The sequence below is a fragment of the Mobula birostris genome, chromosome 23 (genome assembly GCF_030028105.1).
Source record: "Mobula birostris isolate sMobBir1 chromosome 23, sMobBir1.hap1, whole genome shotgun sequence".
Taxonomy (NCBI): Eukaryota; Metazoa; Chordata; class Chondrichthyes; order Myliobatiformes; family Myliobatidae; genus Mobula; species Mobula birostris.
Window position 1 is genome coordinate 62,843,635 of NC_092392.1, and position 17,590 is coordinate 62,861,224.

The 17,590-nt window shown below is 46.5% G+C and overlaps 1 protein-coding gene across 1 annotated transcript in view; it reads left to right on the top strand.

The window, feature by feature from the left end:
* Nucleotides 1-537: 537 nt before the first annotated feature.
* Nucleotides 538-17,590, top strand: part of LOC140186818 (dynein axonemal heavy chain 3-like) — a 428,385-nt gene continuing 411,332 nt past the window's right edge. Inside the window, 3 exon segments of the mRNA XM_072241409.1 lie at nucleotides 538-563; nucleotides 6,350-6,479; nucleotides 15,367-15,471. Of these exon segments, the coding sequence (XP_072097510.1) occupies nucleotides 538-563; nucleotides 6,350-6,479; nucleotides 15,367-15,471 (261 nt within the window).

Here is a 17,590-nt window from a genome sequence, read left to right on the forward strand (position 1 = left end):
AAGAATAGGATCACGTGGCAAATGAATGTGTGGCTGAGGAACTGGTGCAAGGTGCATCAAGGTGGTCCAATATCCTTGTGGATAGGTTTGCTAGAACTGTTCTGGAAGGTTTAAACATTTGGCAGGGGAGTGGGAACTGGACAGTAGGATGAGAATGGGGTAGTTAAGACTGCTAGCAAGGACAGAATGATGATTGGGCAAAAATGCAGTCAATGGGATGAGTTGCAGTGTAAAAAAGGGACAGCATCAAAAAGAGTGAGGAATACAAGAAGACTGAAGGAGTTTTATTTGAATGGACACAGGATATGCCTTAAGGTAGATTAATCTTGTAGCACAGTTACAGATTGGCTGGTATGAAGTTGTGGGCATCACTGATCATGGCTGAAAGAAGATTATAGCTGGGAGCTTAACACCCAAGCATACACATTGTATTGAAAGGTCAGGCAGGAAGGCAGAGGGGGTGGGGAGACTCTAGATAAAGAATGAAATCAAATCCTTAAAAAGAGGAGACATAGGATCTGAAGGTGTAGAATCGCTATGGGTAGAGCTAAGAAACTGCGAGGGTAAAAAGACCCTGAAGGGAGTTATCTGCAGACGCCCGAACATTAGCAAAGATGTGGGCTACAAATTACAACAGGATATAGAAAATGCATGTCATAAGTTTAATGTTATGATAATCACGGGGAATTTCAATATGCAGGTCGATTGGGAAAATGAGGTTGGTGCTGGGGGAATATGTAAAATGCCTACAAGATGGTTTTTTAGAGCAGCTCATGGTTGAGCCCACTAGGGGTCAGCTATTCTAGATTCAGTGTTGTGCAATGAAATGGAATTCATTTAAGAGCTAAAGCTAGAGGAACCCTTAGGGAGACAGTGATCAAATGTTAGAATTCATTCTGCAATTTGAGAAGGAGAAGCTAAAGTCAGATCTATCAGTATTACATTGGAGTAAAGGAAATTACAGAGGCATGAGAGAGGAGCTGGCCAAAATTGATTGGAAGGGGACACTAGCAAGGCTGAAGGTAGAACACAAATGACTGGAGTTTCTGCGAGCAATTTGAAGGTGCAGGATAGATATATCCCGAAGAAGAATAAAGCCAGGATGACACAACAATGGCTGACAAGCAAAGTCAAAGCCAACATAAAAGCCAATGAGAGGCCATATAATAGAGCGAAAATTAGTGGGAAGTTAGAAAATTTGGATGCTTTTAAAAAGTAAAAGATGGAATACCAGCCAATAACGTTAAAGAGGATACAAAGTTTCTTCAGATACGGTACATAAAGAGCAAAAGAGAGGCGAGAGTATATATCAGATGACTGGAAAATGATGCTGGAGAGGCAGCAATGGCAGACAGGTATATGGCAGTCAAATTGAATAAGTATTTTGCATCCGTCTTCACTGGGGAAGACACTAGCAGTATGCTGGAAGCTGGAAGGTCAGGGGGCAGAAGTGAGTGAGATCGCCATTCCTAGGGAGAAGGTGCTTGGGAAACCGAAAGGTCTGAAGGTAGATAAGTCAATAGGACCAGATGGTCTACACTCCAGGGTTCTGAAAGAAGTAGCTGCAGAGATGGTGGAGACATTAGTAATGATCTTTCAAGAATCAATAGGTTCTGGCATGTTTCCGGAGGAATGGAAAATCCCAAATGTTACCCCAATTTTCAAGAAGGGTGAGAGGCAGAAGAAAGAAAATTATAATCCAGTTAGTATGACCTCAGTGGTTGGGAAGATGGAGTCAATTGTTAAGGATGTGGTTTTGGGGTACTTGGAGGCACATGATAAAATAGGCCAAAGTCAGCATGGTTTCCTTAAGGGAAAATCTTGCCTGACAAGCCTGTTGGAATTCTTTGAAGAAATACCAAGCGGGATAGTCAAAGGAGAATCAGTGGATAGAAATACCAAGCAGGATAGACATTGCGGAGAATCAGTGGATAGAAATACCAAGTGGGATAGACAAAGGAGAATTAGTGGATGTTTTTATTTTTATTTTATTGAGATACACCACAGAATAGGCCCGTCTGGCCCGTCTGGCCCGTCTGGTCCTTCAAGCCACGCCGCCAAGCAATCCCCTAATTTAATCCTCACCTAATCACGGGGCAACGATCAATTAACCTCCCAACCATTACATCCTTGGACTCTGGGAGGAAACTGGAGGAAACTCATGTGGTCACAGGGAGAACGTACGAACTACTTACAGGGACCAGCAGAAATTGAACCTGGGTCACCTGTACTGTAAAGCGTTGTGCTAACCACTATACCTCCAGTACTTGGGTTTTCTAAAGTCACCTGACAAGGTGCCATACTTGAGGCTGTTTAACAAGTTAAGAGCCCATGGTATTACAGGAAAGATGCTAGCATGGATAGAGCATTGGCTGATTGGCAGGAGGCAAAGAGTAGGAATAAAAGGTGCCTTTTCCCATTGACTGCCAGTGACTAGAGTTGTTCCACAGCGTCTGTATTGGGACCAGTTCTTTTTACATTATATGTCAATGATTTGGATGATGGAATTGATGGCTTTGTGGCCAAGTTTGCAGACGACACAAAGATAGGTGGAGATGCAGGTGGTGCTAAGGAAGTAGAGAGGCTAAAGAAGGACTCAAACAGATTAGGAGAATGGGCAAAGAAATGGCAGATGGAACACAGTGTCAGAAAGTGTATACTTTATACTTTATACTTTATTGTCGCCAAACAATTGATACTAGAACGTACAATCGTCACAGCGATATTTGATTCTGCGCTTCCCGCTCCCTGGATTACAAATCGATAGTAAATATTAAAAATTTAAATTATAAATCATAAATAGAAAATAGAAAAATGGAAAGTAAGGTAGTGCAAAAAAACAGAGAGGCAGGTCCGGATATTTGGAGGGTATGGCTCAGAACCAGGTCAGGATCCGTTCAGCAGTGTTATCACAGTTGGAAAGAAACTGTTCCCAAATCTGGCCGTACGAGTCTTCAAGCTCCTGAGCCTTCTCCCGGAGGGAAGAGGGACGAAAACTGTGTTGGCTGGATGGGTCGTGTCCTTGATTATCCTGGCAGCACTGCTCCAACAGCGTGCAGTGTAAAGTGAGTCCACGGAGGGAAGATTGGTTTGTGTGATGTGCTGTGCCATGTTCACAATCTTCTGCAGCTTCTTTCGGTCTTGGACAGGACAACTTCCATACCAGGTTGTGATGCACCCCAGAAGAATGCTTTCTACGGTGCATATATAAAAATTAGTGAGTGTTTTAGGGGACAGGCCAAATGTCTTTAGTTTTCTCAGGAAGTAAAGGTGCTGGTGGGCCTTCTTGGCAGTGGACTCTGCTTGGTTGGACCAAGTCAGGTCATTTGTGATATTGACCCCGAAGAACTTAAAGCTTTTGACCTGTTCCACATGCGCACCAGCGATGTAAATTGGGTCATGCGGTGTGCTATTCCTTCTGAAGTCAACAACCAATTCCTTCGTCTTGCTGACGTTGAGGGATAGATTATTGTCTTCGCAACATGCCACCAGGTTCTTAATTTCCTCTCTGTACTCAAACTCATCATTACCCGAGATACGGCCTACAATTATTGTGTCATCAGCAAACTTATATAATGAGTTCGATGGAAACTTGGTTACACAATCATGGGTGTACAGTGAGTACAGCAGGGGGATGGGTACACAGCCTTGTGGGGCACCGGTGCTCAGAGTGATTGTAGAGGAGAGCTTGTCCCCTATTTTTACAGCCTGGGTCCTGTCTGTGAGGAATTTGAAGATCCAGCTGCAGATCTGAGTGCTAAGGCCCAGGTTCTGGGGCTTAGGAATCAGTTTATTTGGAATGATGGTATTAAAGGCAGAGCCGTAGTCAATGAAAAGGAGCCTTACCTATGCGTCTTTATTCTCCAGGTGTTCTAAGGAGGGATGTAGGGCCTGAGAGATGGCATCTGCCGTTGACCCATTGCTCCGGTAGGCGAATTGCAAAGCGTTGAGGTTGACCAGTAGGCTGTGGTTGATGTGTGCCATAACCAATCTCTCAAAGCACTTCATAGCAATTGATGTCAGAGCCACAGGTCGATAGTCATTCAGGCATGCCACCTTGCTCTTCTTCGGCACTGGGATTATCGTTGCCTTCTTAAAACACGAGGGGATCTTAGACTGAAGCAAGGAGCAGTTGAAGATGTCAGCAAACACTCCAGCTAGCTCGCTTGCACAGGCCCGGAGAACCCGTCCCGGGATGCCATCTGGGCCTATCGCCTTCCTTGGATTTATCTTCAGGAAAGCCCTTCTAATGTCCTCCTCGGTGATGATGAATCTCGATGCCACCAGGTCCGGTTCATCCGGAGGGAGCGGGATGCTCCTCCTCTGTTCGAATCTTGCGTAGAATACGTTAAGTTCGTCAAGAAGAGAAGCGCCACAGCTATTGATATTCCCAGCCTTTTCTTTCCGCCCAGTGATCTCATTTAGACCCTGCCATAGTCTACTGGCATCCCTTTGCTTAGCCTGGGCTTCCAACTTGGCTCGATATTGCCTCTTGGCACCCTTAATGGCTTTCCAGAGTTCACGCCTGGATTCCGTGTAGCGACTGGTATCCCCGGACCTAAAAGCCACAGCTCTAGCCTTTAAAAAGGACTTGACCTCATAGTTCATCCAAGGTTTCCTGTTAGGAGACACACAGTCCTCTGTGTATTTCCAAATAAAGACCGTGACAACTGAGGTATACTCACCAAGGTTAGCTGCCAAGTCCTTGAATACTAACCAGTCCACTGATTCAAAGCAGTCTCAGAAGACCTCATCCATTTCCTCCATCCAACGCGACACTACTTTTGACACCGTGACCTCCTGCTTCAGTTTCTGTTTGTAAGCCGGGAGGAGGAGTACAGCCTGATGGTCCGATTTTCTAAAGTGAGGTTGTGGGACGGAACGGTAGGCATCCTTGACTGCTGTGTAGCAGTGGTCAAGTATATTCGGGCCTCTAGTGGGGCAGGAGACATGTTGGTATAACTTTGGCAGCGCCTTTCTGAGGTTGGCCTGGTTAAAGTCCCCAGCTGTAATGAGCAAAGCCTCCGGATACCTGGTCTCAAGTTCACTGATGTTGGCATACGGTATGTTCAGAGCACACTCCACGTCCGCTTGGTGGGGGGGGAATGTAGACCGCTGTCAGTATGACCGAGGTGAATTCCCGTGGCAGATAGTAGGGACGACACTTCACCGACAGGTGTTCCAGGTCCAGGCTGCAGGAGCTTGTCAGTGCCACTGTGTCCAAGCACCACGCAGTGTAGATCAGTAGGCAGAAACCATCTCCCCTCGTCTTGCCCGAAGACGCCGTGCGGTCCATCTGATGGATCAAAAATCCTCCGGTCGAATGGCACAGTTGGGGGTGGCAGGGGAGAGCCAGGTCTCAGTGAAACAGAATACACAGTGTATGGTCATGCACTTAGGTAGAAGAAATAAAAGTGTAGACTATTTTCTAAATGGAGAGAAAATTCAAAAATCTGAGGTGCAAAGGGATTTGGGAGTCCTTGTGCAGGATTCTATAAAGGTTAATTTACAGATTGAGTCAGCGATTAGGAAGGCAAATGCAATGTTTGCATTCATTTCGAGAGGACTAGAATATAAAAGCAAGGATATAATGTTGAGGCATTGTAAGGCGTGAGTGAGCTCCACTCGGGGTATTGTGAGCCGTTTTGGGCCCCTCATCTTAAAACGGATGTGCTGGCGTTGGAGAGGGCTTAAAAGAGGTCATGAAAATGACCCCAGGATAGCAAGGCTTATCATCTGAGGAGTGTTTGATGGCTCTGGGCCTGTACGCACTGGAATTCAGAACAATGAGGGGTTCTCATTGAAACCTATCGAATGCTGAAAGGCCTCAGTAGAGTGGATGTGGAGACGTTGTTTCCTATGGTGGGGGAGTCTAGAACCAGAGGACACAGCCTCAGATTAGAGGGATGACCATATAGAATAGAGATGAAGAGGAATTTTTTTAGTCAGAGAGTGGTGAATTTGTTCCCACAGGTTGCTGTGGGAGGCCAAGTCACTGGGCATATTTAAGGCAGATACTGATAGATTCTTGATTAGTCAGGGTATGAAGGGTTACTGCAGAAGGCAGGAGACTGGGGTGAGAGAGAAATGAATCAGCCATGATGAAATGGCACAGCAGACTCGATGGGCCATGTGGCTCCTATCTTATGGTAGAGAGACTGTCTGGGGTGGCTGGGGTCTTTGCTTATATTGGCTACTTCACTGGCAGCAAGTATTGACAGAGTCCATGGTTTCCATGGTGAACTCTGGCAGTGGTGTGACATTAGTTGCAGCAAACAGCTCCTATACCACAGAGAGTGACAATTGTTGGAGCACCTTCTGGAGTCTGACAATTTTGCTTTCTTTCTAGGTACTATGGTGTTATTGAAGGATGCATTGACTCCTCAGTGGTGGCCCCATTGAGTCAGGAAAGGCTACAGAGAACCTACACGTCCGTCCCTACCAAGCAGGAGTCAAAACTGTGCTTGGAGTTAACAAAGGTAATGTTGAGGGAGGCACTATCTTTAATACGCTGAAGGTAGTGAGTACATATGAGCATCCCTGTTTTAGTGGAGGTGTTAAATTATTATCAGTTATCAAGATAACCTTCCTCACCAGTCCTGATGGAAGGTCTTGGCCCAAAACATTAACTGTTCATTCCCTTCCATAGATGCTGCCCCTCCTGTTGAGTTCCTCCAGCATTTTGTGTGTGTTACACAAGATATGTTTGAAGCCATGTGGAATGCTCAGAGCTGACATCCTCCTGAATCACCTCCAGCCCTAACATGACCATCCAGTTTCCCTCCTCCATTGGTTACTTTTCAGCCAACAAGCTAAACGTTCTCATCAAAGAAAATGTACATCTAACCTGGAGCATGGTAGCAATCCGATCAACACAACCGTTCTGTGACAGTCTTTATGCGCCACCCTGGTTCCTCGTCCTCCACTCCTCATTCATCCTTCCTTTCCTCATTTAAACACAAGATGGATGGTGGTAGGGTGGACTCTCCAACAAGCTAAGACCCTGTGTTGCTGACAAGCTGAATCTCTCACTTTCAACAGCCTGAGGGGCAAGAGTGCCCGAGCACCAGAGAATGGGTATCCTATAGCCAGTAACTCACTTCTTGCCACCCTAGGACTCTTCCACCTTGGGAGTGTGACAGAGTATTCTCCACACCTACAAGAGCAGCTCCATCGAATCTGTAAATCTGGAATCATCAATCCGGGACAAAGCGCCCCCTCACCCACCGGAGACACACACTGCCACCCCAGTGGCTGCATTCCACTGGGTGCACCAGGGTCTCTCACCCCGCCTCCTCCTCCCACACCAAACTCATGACCTCATGAGGGATACCTACAACAGGAGGGGCTGTACCTGGAGACTCCATCTGCTGCCCTGCCCTTCCCCTTTATCTCCCACAGACCCTGGTTCTTCCAGACTGAAACTCTTACCACAGCTTCTCCTCCCCGTACCTCACCCACTTCTTCCTGCCCTTGTCCCCTTTTTACTAACTACCCCCTCCCCGTCATCTCCAGTGAGAGGGCAGAGTTCAGGGCTGGAAGGCTCACCACTGGACTCTCTGGCCAGGACTTGGATCAGGGATCTCAGCCACTGCTGGACTTGCTGCCTTCAGTGCTGGTAACGAGAGAAGCAAGAGCCTAACCAGACACCAGAGGGGCTTTTCGCTTGGACTCTCACTGAGCAGCCTGGTTGTAGAGGTGAGAATGTGCAGCATGTAACACCACCACACCATGGTCAAGGAGAGGAGATGGCTCCCAGTGAACCAGCGGAGTATCAGCGGCTCCATTCATTTACTAACATACACCTTCCCGTGATCCCTGCCAGTCTTGTCAATTCGACTTCCTGTCCTTTCATTTCCTACTCTCTCATTTTCCTCCTTGCTGCTTTGGATCCCACCCCTTGCCAATCAAGTTTAAACAAACCCTGGTAGTACAGGTACTACCACATCTGCCAGCTGGGGACCCTCCAGTTTAGGTGCAACCTGTCCCTCTTGTCCAGGTTACCTCCGTCACAGCGGAGGTCTCAGTGATTCACTAATCGGAATCCCAGCCCCATGCTCCAACTAGAGAAGGCCATGTAGCATAACACACACAAAATTCTGATGAAGAGTCCAGGAGAGAAACGTGCAACTGTTTATAGATGCTGTCTGACCTGCTGAGTTCCTCCAGCATTTTGTGTTTGCTGCCCCAGATTTACAGCATCTGCAGGATCTCTTGTGTCCAAGATCATGTAAGGAGTCGTGGGATGCTGGGACTGAGATTACATGCAGCAGTTACTGGAGATCTAGAATAAAGGAGGATGCTGAAAGTGCCCAACATGGTTAGAAAAGAGATCATGGCCAAGTGTAATCCAGAAACAGTTCCAGCTATGTGGAATGCATAGGAAGAACGTAGGGAACTTATTGATGACAACTGTTGTAAGCTCACTAATATTACCATAGAACAGAGAATAGTACAGCACAGTACAGGCCCTTCGGCCCACAATGTTGTGCCGACCCTCAAATCCTGCCTCCCATATAACCCCCCACCTTTAATTCCTCCATATACCTGTCTAGTAGTCTCTTAAATTTCACTAGTGTATCTGTCTCCACCACTGACTCAGGCAGTGCATTCCATGCACCAGCTACTCTCTGAGTCAAAAACCTTCCTCTAAAATCCCCCTTGAACTTCCCACCCCTTACCTTAAAGCCATGTCCCCTTGTATTGAGCAGTGGTACCCTGGGGAAGAGGCACTGGCTATCCACCTTATCTATTCCTCTTAATATCTTGTATACCTCTATCATGTCTCCTCTCATCCTCCTTCTCTCCAAAGAGTAAAGCCCTAGCTCCCTTAATCTCTGATCATAATGCATACTCTCTAAACCAGGCAGCATCCTGGTAAATTTCCTCTGTACCCTTTCCAATGCTTCCACATCCTTCCTATAGTGAGGCGACCAGAAATGGACACGGTACTCCAAGTGTGGCCTAACCAGAGTTTTATAGAGCTGCATCATTACCTCGCGACTCTTAAACTCTATCCCTCGACTTATGAAAGCTAACACCCCATAAGCTTTCTTAACTACCCTATCCACCTATGAGGCAACTTTCAGAGATTTGTGGATGTGTACCCCCAGATTCCTCTGCTCCTCCACACTAACAAGTATCCTGCCATTTACTTTGTACTCTGTCTTGGAGTTTGTCCTTCCAAAGTGTACCACCTCACACTTCTCCAGGTTGAACTCCATCTGCCACTTCTCAGCCCACTTCTGCAACCTATCAATGTCTCTCTGCAATCTTCGACAATCCAGTACAATATCTACAACACCACCAACCTTTGTGTCATCTGCAAACTTGCCAACCCACCCTTCTACCCCCACATCCAGGTCATTACTAAAAATCATGAAAAGTAGAGGTCCCAGAACTGATCCTTGTGGGACACCACTAGTCACAACCCTCCAATCCGAATGTACTCCCTCTACCGCGACCCTCTGCCTTCTGTAGGCAAGCCAATTCTGAATCGATCTGGCCAAACTTCCCTGGATCCCATGCCTTCTGACTTTCTGAATAAGTCTACCATGTGGAACCTTGTCAAATGCCTTACTAAAATCCATATACATCACATCCACTGCACTACCCTCATCTATATGCCTGGTCACCTCCTCAAAGAACTCTATGAGGTTTTTTAGACACAATCTGCTCTTCACAAAGCCATGCTGACAGTCCCTGATCAGACCATGATTTTCTAAATGCCCATAGATCCTATCCCTAAGAATCTTTTCCAACAGCTTTCCCACCACAGCCATTAGGCTCACTGGTCTATAATTACCCGGACTAACTTTACTACCTTTTTTGAACAAGGGGACAACACTCTCCTCACTCCAATCCTCCAGTACCATTCCCATAGACAACGAGGACATAAAGATCCTAGCCAGAGGCTCAGCAATTTCTTCCTTTGCCTTGTGGAGCAGCCTGGGGAATATTCCATCAGGCCTTGTGGACTTATCCGTCCTAATGTATTTTAATAACTTCAACACCTCTTCTCCCGTAATATCAACGTGCTCCAGAACATCAACCTCACTCATATTATCCTCACCATCTTCAAGTTCCCTCTCATTGGTGAATACAGAAGAGAAGTATTCATTGAGGACCTCGCTCACTTCCGCAGCCTCCAGGCACATCTTCCCACCTTCATCTCTAATCGGTCCTACCTTCACTCCTGTCATCCTTTTGTTCTTCACATAATTGAAGAATGCCTTGGGGTTTTCCTTTACCCTGCTCGCCAAGGCCACTTCATGCCCCCTTCTTGCTCTTCTCAGCCCCTTCTTAAGCTCCTTTCTTGCTACTCTATATTCCTCAATAGACCCATCTGATCCTTGCTTCCTAAGCCTCATGTATGCTGCCTTCTTCCACCTGACTAGATTTTCCACCTTACTTGTTACCCATGGTTCCCTCACCCTACCATTCTTTATCTTCCTCACCGGGACAAATTTATCCCTAACATCCTGCAAGAGATCTCTAAACATTGACCACATCTCCATAATTTCCCTGGAAAAACATATCCCAATTCACACCCGCAAGTTCTAGCCTTATAGCCTCATAATTTGCCCTTCACCAATTAAAAAAATTCCTGTCGTCTATGATTCTATCCTTTTCCATGATAACGCTAAAAGCCAGGGAGTGGTGGCCACTGTCCCCCAGATGCTCACCCACTGAGAGATCTGTGACGTGACCCGGTTCGTTACTTAATACTAGATCTAGTATGGCATTCCCCCTAGTCAGCCTATCAACATACTGTGACAGGAATCCATCCTGGACACACTTATCAAACTCTGCCCCGTCTAAACCCTTGGAACTAATCAGGTGCCAATCAATAGTAGGGAAGTTAAAGTCACCCATGATAACAACCCTGTTATTTTTGCATCTTTCCAAAATCTGCCTCCCAATCTGCTCCTCTGTATCTCTGCTGCTACCAGGGGACCTATAGAATGCTCCCTATGGAGTAACTGCTCACTTCCTGTTCCTGACTTCCACCCATACTGACTCAAAAGAGGATCCTGCTACATTACCCACCCTTTCTGTAGCTGTAATAGTATCCCTAACCAGTATTACCACCTCTCCTCCCCTTTCTTCCCTCTCTATCCCTTTTAAAGCACCGAAATCCAGGAATATTGAGAATCCATTCCTGCCCTGGTGCCAGCCAAGTCTCTGTAATGGCCACTACATCATAATTCCATGTATGTATCCAAGCTCTCATTTCATCACCTTTGTTCCTGATGCTTCTTGCATTGAGGTACACACACTTCAGCCCTTCTACCTTACTGTCTTTACACCGTTTATTCTGCTTCTCTTTCCTCAAAGCCTCTCTGTATGTTAGATCTGGCTTTACTCCATGCACTGCTCTATCGCTCCAGGTCCCATCCCCTTTGCAAATTAGTTTAAACCCTCCCAAACCATGCTAGCAAACCTACCCACAAAGATATTGCTCCCCCTCGAGTTCAGGTGCAACCCATCCAATCTGTACAGGTCCCACATTCCCCAGAAGAGATCCCAATGATCCAAAAATCTAAAACCCTGCTCCCTGCACCAACTCCTCAGCCACGCATTCAACTGCCATCTCCTCCAATTCTTACCATCGCTATCACGTAGCACTGGCAGCAATCCTGAGAACGCCACCCTTGAGGTCCTGTTCTTCCGCCTTCTGCCTAGTTCCCGAAACTCAAACTTCAGGACCTCATCCCTCTTCCTGCCTTTGTCGTTGGTACCAACATGTATCACGACTTCTGGTTGCTTTCCCTCTCGTACCAGGATGTCGTGCACCTGGTCAGAGACATCCCCGACCCTGGCACCCGGGAGGCAACAAACCATACGGGTGTCCTTCTCATGTCCACAAAATCTCCTGTCTGCTCCCCTGACTATAGAGTCTCCAATGACGACGGCTCTCCTCCATCCCACCCTTCTGCAGCACTGGGTCAGACTCAATGCCGGAGGCCCTGCCACCGTGGCTCACACCTGGTCGGTCCCCCCCCCCAACAGTATCCAGGACGGTAAACTTATTATTCAGGGGAATGGCTACAGGGGTGCTCTGCACTACCTGTCTGCTCACCTTCACTTTCTCCCCTCTGACTGTCACCCAACGACCTGCTTCCGACAGCCTAGGTGTGACTACCTCCCTGTAGATCTCATCTATGACTGCCTCATTCTCCCTTATGAGTCGAAGGTCATCTAGCTGCTGCTCCAGATTCCTAACATGGTCTTCCAGATCGCCCAGCCACATGCATTTCTGGCAGATGTGACTCTGTGGGAGAGGAGAGTTCTCCCAATACTGCCACATCTCACATGAGAGGCACATCACCATCTCAGGAGGCCTTGTAAAGACTAACTGGGAACAAGCTCATCCTCCGCCTCTTCTCGTCAAAGCCTCTCGAGTCAAAGCCTCGAAGCTCCACTCCTTCACTGGCCCACTCACTCACTGGCCGCTCCACTCACTCAACATGAGATCCAGTCTCACTCAATAGGAAATACTGGGCCAAGCCTCAAACATTGAGCAATTGGGCAGTGACGTGCCATGAAACCTGCTTCTTAATTCCTAGTGAAGAGGAAAGGTTGATAACCTTTAACAGAACTGGCAAGGGTGATGAAGCATTATCAACATGGGCTGTCAACCTGCCATCACTCCTTGCGGATACTACTTTACCTACTGAGTACCTGTAGAATTCCAATTAAAGTCCTGGTAAGGTGTCTTGCCCAAAACGCCAACTGTTAATTTCCCTTCATAGATGCCACTTGACTTACTTGAGTACCTGCAGCATTTAGTGTGCGTTGCTGTTTTGTTCAAGCAGGTTGAATGATTTTGGAGAAGCTATCAGGGTTTAAACAACATCCGTATATGTGAGTGTCATAGCGGGGGGCGCTGAAGGTGGACCGAAATGCAAGACACAGACACTGAAGTACTAGGAACAGGACTAGGTGTGTCAAGAAAGCAAGGGAAGTGAGGAAGAAACAACACTGGACATTGACACAGGCCCTGGATGAAACTAGGATACAGGGCCTGGGCTAGGACTTGACTAGAGAAGCGGAACCAGGACAAGGAACTAGGAACTGGGAACCTGGGCTAGGACTCCAAGCCAGAGACTGGACAGGGACCCAGAACTTGGGTCTTGACTCTGGCTCGGACCCCGGATCTAGGCGAGGACAAGACATGACTACAGGACGTGGCGTGGCTACAGGACATGACGAGAACCTGAAGTCTTGACTTGGTCTTGGCAGAACTGGAACACAGGGACTTGGTCTTGGCAGAACCAGAACTTTAGAGCCTTGGACGAGGACTGGACGCTCGGAGCCTTGGTCTAGAGCATGGGAACACAGAGCCTTGGAGTTGAGAGACAGGAACATGGAACACAGAGCTGGGACCCCTCATTGGGAACAGGATGTAGGGTCGGGGCTCATACACAGAATGCTGAACATGACAAGATGGATCCCAACACAAGGTAGCGACAAACAGCCGGACCTACCTAGCAAAGGTGTGGACACAGAGACAGTTCACAACTCAAGGTGTCAGTAAACGGCTGGACCTACATAGTGAAGGCGAGGACAGAAAGAGACAGTTCCATGTCTAGACACAGAAAGGCTCCGGTCTTGCTCCGGTGGTAGAACTTGACAGCAATACAGATAAGGTTGCAGGCAAATCTTCAGGCAGAGGTTGCAGGCAAGGCTTCAGGGGGAAGGGAAGGGAACAGTACAGCAACTGAAGCTGAACCTAGGAGCTATTTATGTAGCCAGCCCAAAATAAGAATCATGTGCCTTAATTAAGGCACAGAACAGGACAAGGGAAAACTGGAAAACCTGGAATGCAGGTCGATGGACCGGACTGTGAACTGGAATGCAGACTTCACGGACCGGACCATGACAGTGAGGTGGATTCAGTCTTGATGACCCAGAAAATATTCCTTCCCAAAACAGGTATCTCACATGGAGAGAGGCAACTGTCATCAATTATCCATTAACCAAGTTGACATTTCTTTAGGTTGCCTTGAATTATTTAAGATGTGTGCTGTTACATTAACCCAGTCATGTCAATGAGATTACATTTTAACTTGAAGACCTCCATGTTTTTGAAGAGACAGCAGGCACACACCATACATGGTGTGATTTGTTGAAAGTTGGATGAGAATTTTAGTAGCTCTGGTCTACATTTCCATTCATCATTATTGGGAACTTAGAAGCAAGTTTCACAGCGTATCTTTGTCCAAACTCCATTGTGTCTTAACCCAACATAACAATCCAATTGCTAAATTAATTTAGCAATGTACTGAGGTACTTGTTTTGTACATCATTCATGCAGATCATTCATTATAACAGTGCTTTGAGGTAGTGCATAGAAGGGAAAACAAGAGTGCAGAATAAAGTGTTACAGTAACAGAGAAAGGGCAATGCAGACAAACGATAAAGGTACAAGATCATCGCATTGAGGCTGTGTGGAACATAATTTGTAAAGGTTGCCATCACTAAGCTCCCTTCATTCTTCCATTATAAAGTCCAACTGACTCTCAATTACAGACAGGGCTTGTACCTCGACTGCAGTCTGTCTGGGTCATTATCTCAGACCTCTCCTGTGATGTGATCATCACTGGTTGTTTACCTATGAAACAGAAGACATTTGACTCATTGTATATGTGCCAGTTCTTGGGAGAACTGCCTTCTTGGTTCTGTGCCCAGAGACCAACTAAATTTTCCCTTCAGCAACAAACATTCTGCTGGGTTGAGCAGTATCTGGAGACAAGGTACAGTCAATGTCTCAGGTTGAAACCCTGCATTACGATGGTGTGCTGCTCCAAATTCCATCACCTGCTTTCAGATCGTTCCTTCAACTATTTATCAAAATTCCTTTTAAATGTCAGAATGAATCTCCCACAGTATCTTCTCTGACAATGCAGCGGTGGTGGGAATGGATATTTCATTCTGTCAAAAGTCCTAGTATTGAATTAACTTAATCCAGCATAGAGCAATGACCAGGACTCCATAAACTTAATGTAAGAGGGAAGTGCTTTAATCAAGTTTCATTTTGTTAATATTGAACCTATTAGATCTAGCCTTGGGCAATTCAGAATCATTTGTATTACTTGTGTTTAAAACCCTTACAGCTTTCTGGCCGAGTCCCCAGCTACTTAACAACACTTAACAAGTATCTAGATGAACACTTGGATAGTCAAGGCCTGGAAACCTACGGACCAAGTGCTAGTACACAGGTTGTTATTGATGGGTACATGATGGTCGGCTTCAAGGCTAAATGGCCTGTTCCCATGTTGAATGACTTTCTTACTCTAGCAATTCCATAAATACTCCGACTCCCCACTGAAAAACACCTGTTCCTTTTCCTTTTCCTCTTAGGAAATTGAGAGTATGTACACCACAGCCATAAGGAAGGCAATCCTTGACTATGTGCTCTTAGATCCCATGGAACAAGGGAGACTTGGCATTGAACTTCCTCCTAAGGTAGGACTGAAATGTCATTCTGTTATAAAGTGATCAGAAAATCTGAGGAAAACTTGAATATTTTTTCTACAATTGGAGAAAATAAACTGAATGGACACGCAGGCATCTTGAATAACTGAAGGTACAATATATCCATGAACTCTGGCTCCTTAGGGTGGACCCGGTAAGTAGTTCATCACAAAAATTGTATAAATTGGATTAGCCTCATGTTGAGAATTCCACATCCCGCACTGAATTCTTTGGCTGAGGAGATGATATGGACATTGTCTTGCTCAACTCCAAAAGCAATGAAGCTGGGCAATTGAGAATTGGTTTCTACTAGAGTTAGGTGACCTTTGTGTGTCAAAGGGAAATTCCACTTCTGCCTTTTTGGCAGATTTTTTTTGTTAACCCAACACTCCTTCTCCTGATATTATCACAGCAGTGCAATGCACAAGATTCGTCTGGCGTTTCATCCCTACTGCTCTCTTATTTACTGCTGGGTTTGACCGAACATTTCCCCTGAGCCATACGGTTTAAAGAGACCGCATTCTCTACCCTCACTGAGATCTGTGATCTTCTCTGACCTCAGAAAGGCCTGCTATATTGGCCAAATGCTGTCTTTGTGAGGTGGGAGTCGCAGTCACTGTCCCAGTCTCAGCACCATTCCCACCAATCTCTGATACATCTGGATGGATTGATCCCACCCAAACTGCACCTTCAATGAGCGGAGACTTGACCTACGTTGTTCCTGCAGAGAAAGGAATTGACTTCATTGTATGTTCCCTAAAGAAAAGATATTCATATTAGTACATCCTTGTCCTTAGTGAGATCACCCAGACATTCCCGTGTCAGCAATATCATTTGTATTACAGAGAGATCCACCTGGGCACTGTTCTTCTCCGATGGAATCCTGCAGGAGAAAACAGCCCGACTGATAGTGGGGAGGGGGGAGAGATGGCCTGAGTCCAGTCCTCTCTGCAGCTACTTACATCTCTACACAGGCAAATGGCCATGCTGGACATGATGCAACTAATCAGGACAATTTCATCAGTGCATCAGTGGAAGTCGTAACTCTCTCCTGTGACTGAACAAGTATTGTTTAGAGTTTGATCTGTCCCCGTGGGAGATGGCTCCTTTGGGACTAACTGCAGCAGCAGCAGGGATATGCTATTGTACAATAGGAATGCCTCACTGGGAAAGTTACAGTCTAGCATTACACAGGGAAATCTAACAGCACTGTGCTGTGACTCTCACAAATGAACCAACTTTCACAGGGAGCACAATGCCACTTCGTAGCCTTTTAATGATGGTGAAGGTGGTCTCAATAAAACAAGAAGTGTGGACAGAATATAGATGTTAATCCATTGAATGACAGAACAGAGACCTGGGATGGCTGGCTGCCTGACCTCTGTGTAATTGGTTTGAAGGGTTTAGTGAGATGCCTGTTCCTCTGTCACTGACTCCTCAGGGATCTGGTTGCCCCAGTTGTTTTAAGCTGGAGCTGAATCCGCACTTGCTTGCAGCAATGACAGGCATGTCTGCACTTGGAAGCTGCCCCTGTAGAAACCTGGGTTTGGATTCGATGGAGCTTGGATAAAACTTGCAAACTCCTGGCAAGGCTGGACAGACTGGATGTGGGGAGGACATTTCCCCTGGCTGGGTAGTGGTGGGGAGAATCAGCCTCAGTTAAATCGCAGAGGGCTTTCGACTGAAATATCTTCACACGGAAGGTGATCAGCCTCAGAGGCTGTAAGGACCGGGTCACTGAATATACTTAGGAAGGAGGTGGGCACATTTTGAGATACAAAGGATGTCCAAGGATATAGTTGAAGAGCAGGAATCTGATATTGAAGCAGCTGACAGCTGGAGGCACAGGATGGCCTTAAGCCTTGGCTGTTTCCTGTGCGCCTTGGACTAGTGTCTGTTGGGAGTGCAGTGCTAGTGCAGGTATGGGGGTGAGGTGGGAGGGGGGAGAACTGTTACAATGTTCAGCAGGGTACAGGCTTACAGGTGGCTCTGAGACCTGCCGGCGGAGGGACAAATAATCTCTATCTGCAACTCCATTGCAGTTGTGCAGCCACGTTGGCAAATTTAACCATGTTGCCGTGAAGTGACAATGCAGTAGGCATAGCTTTTA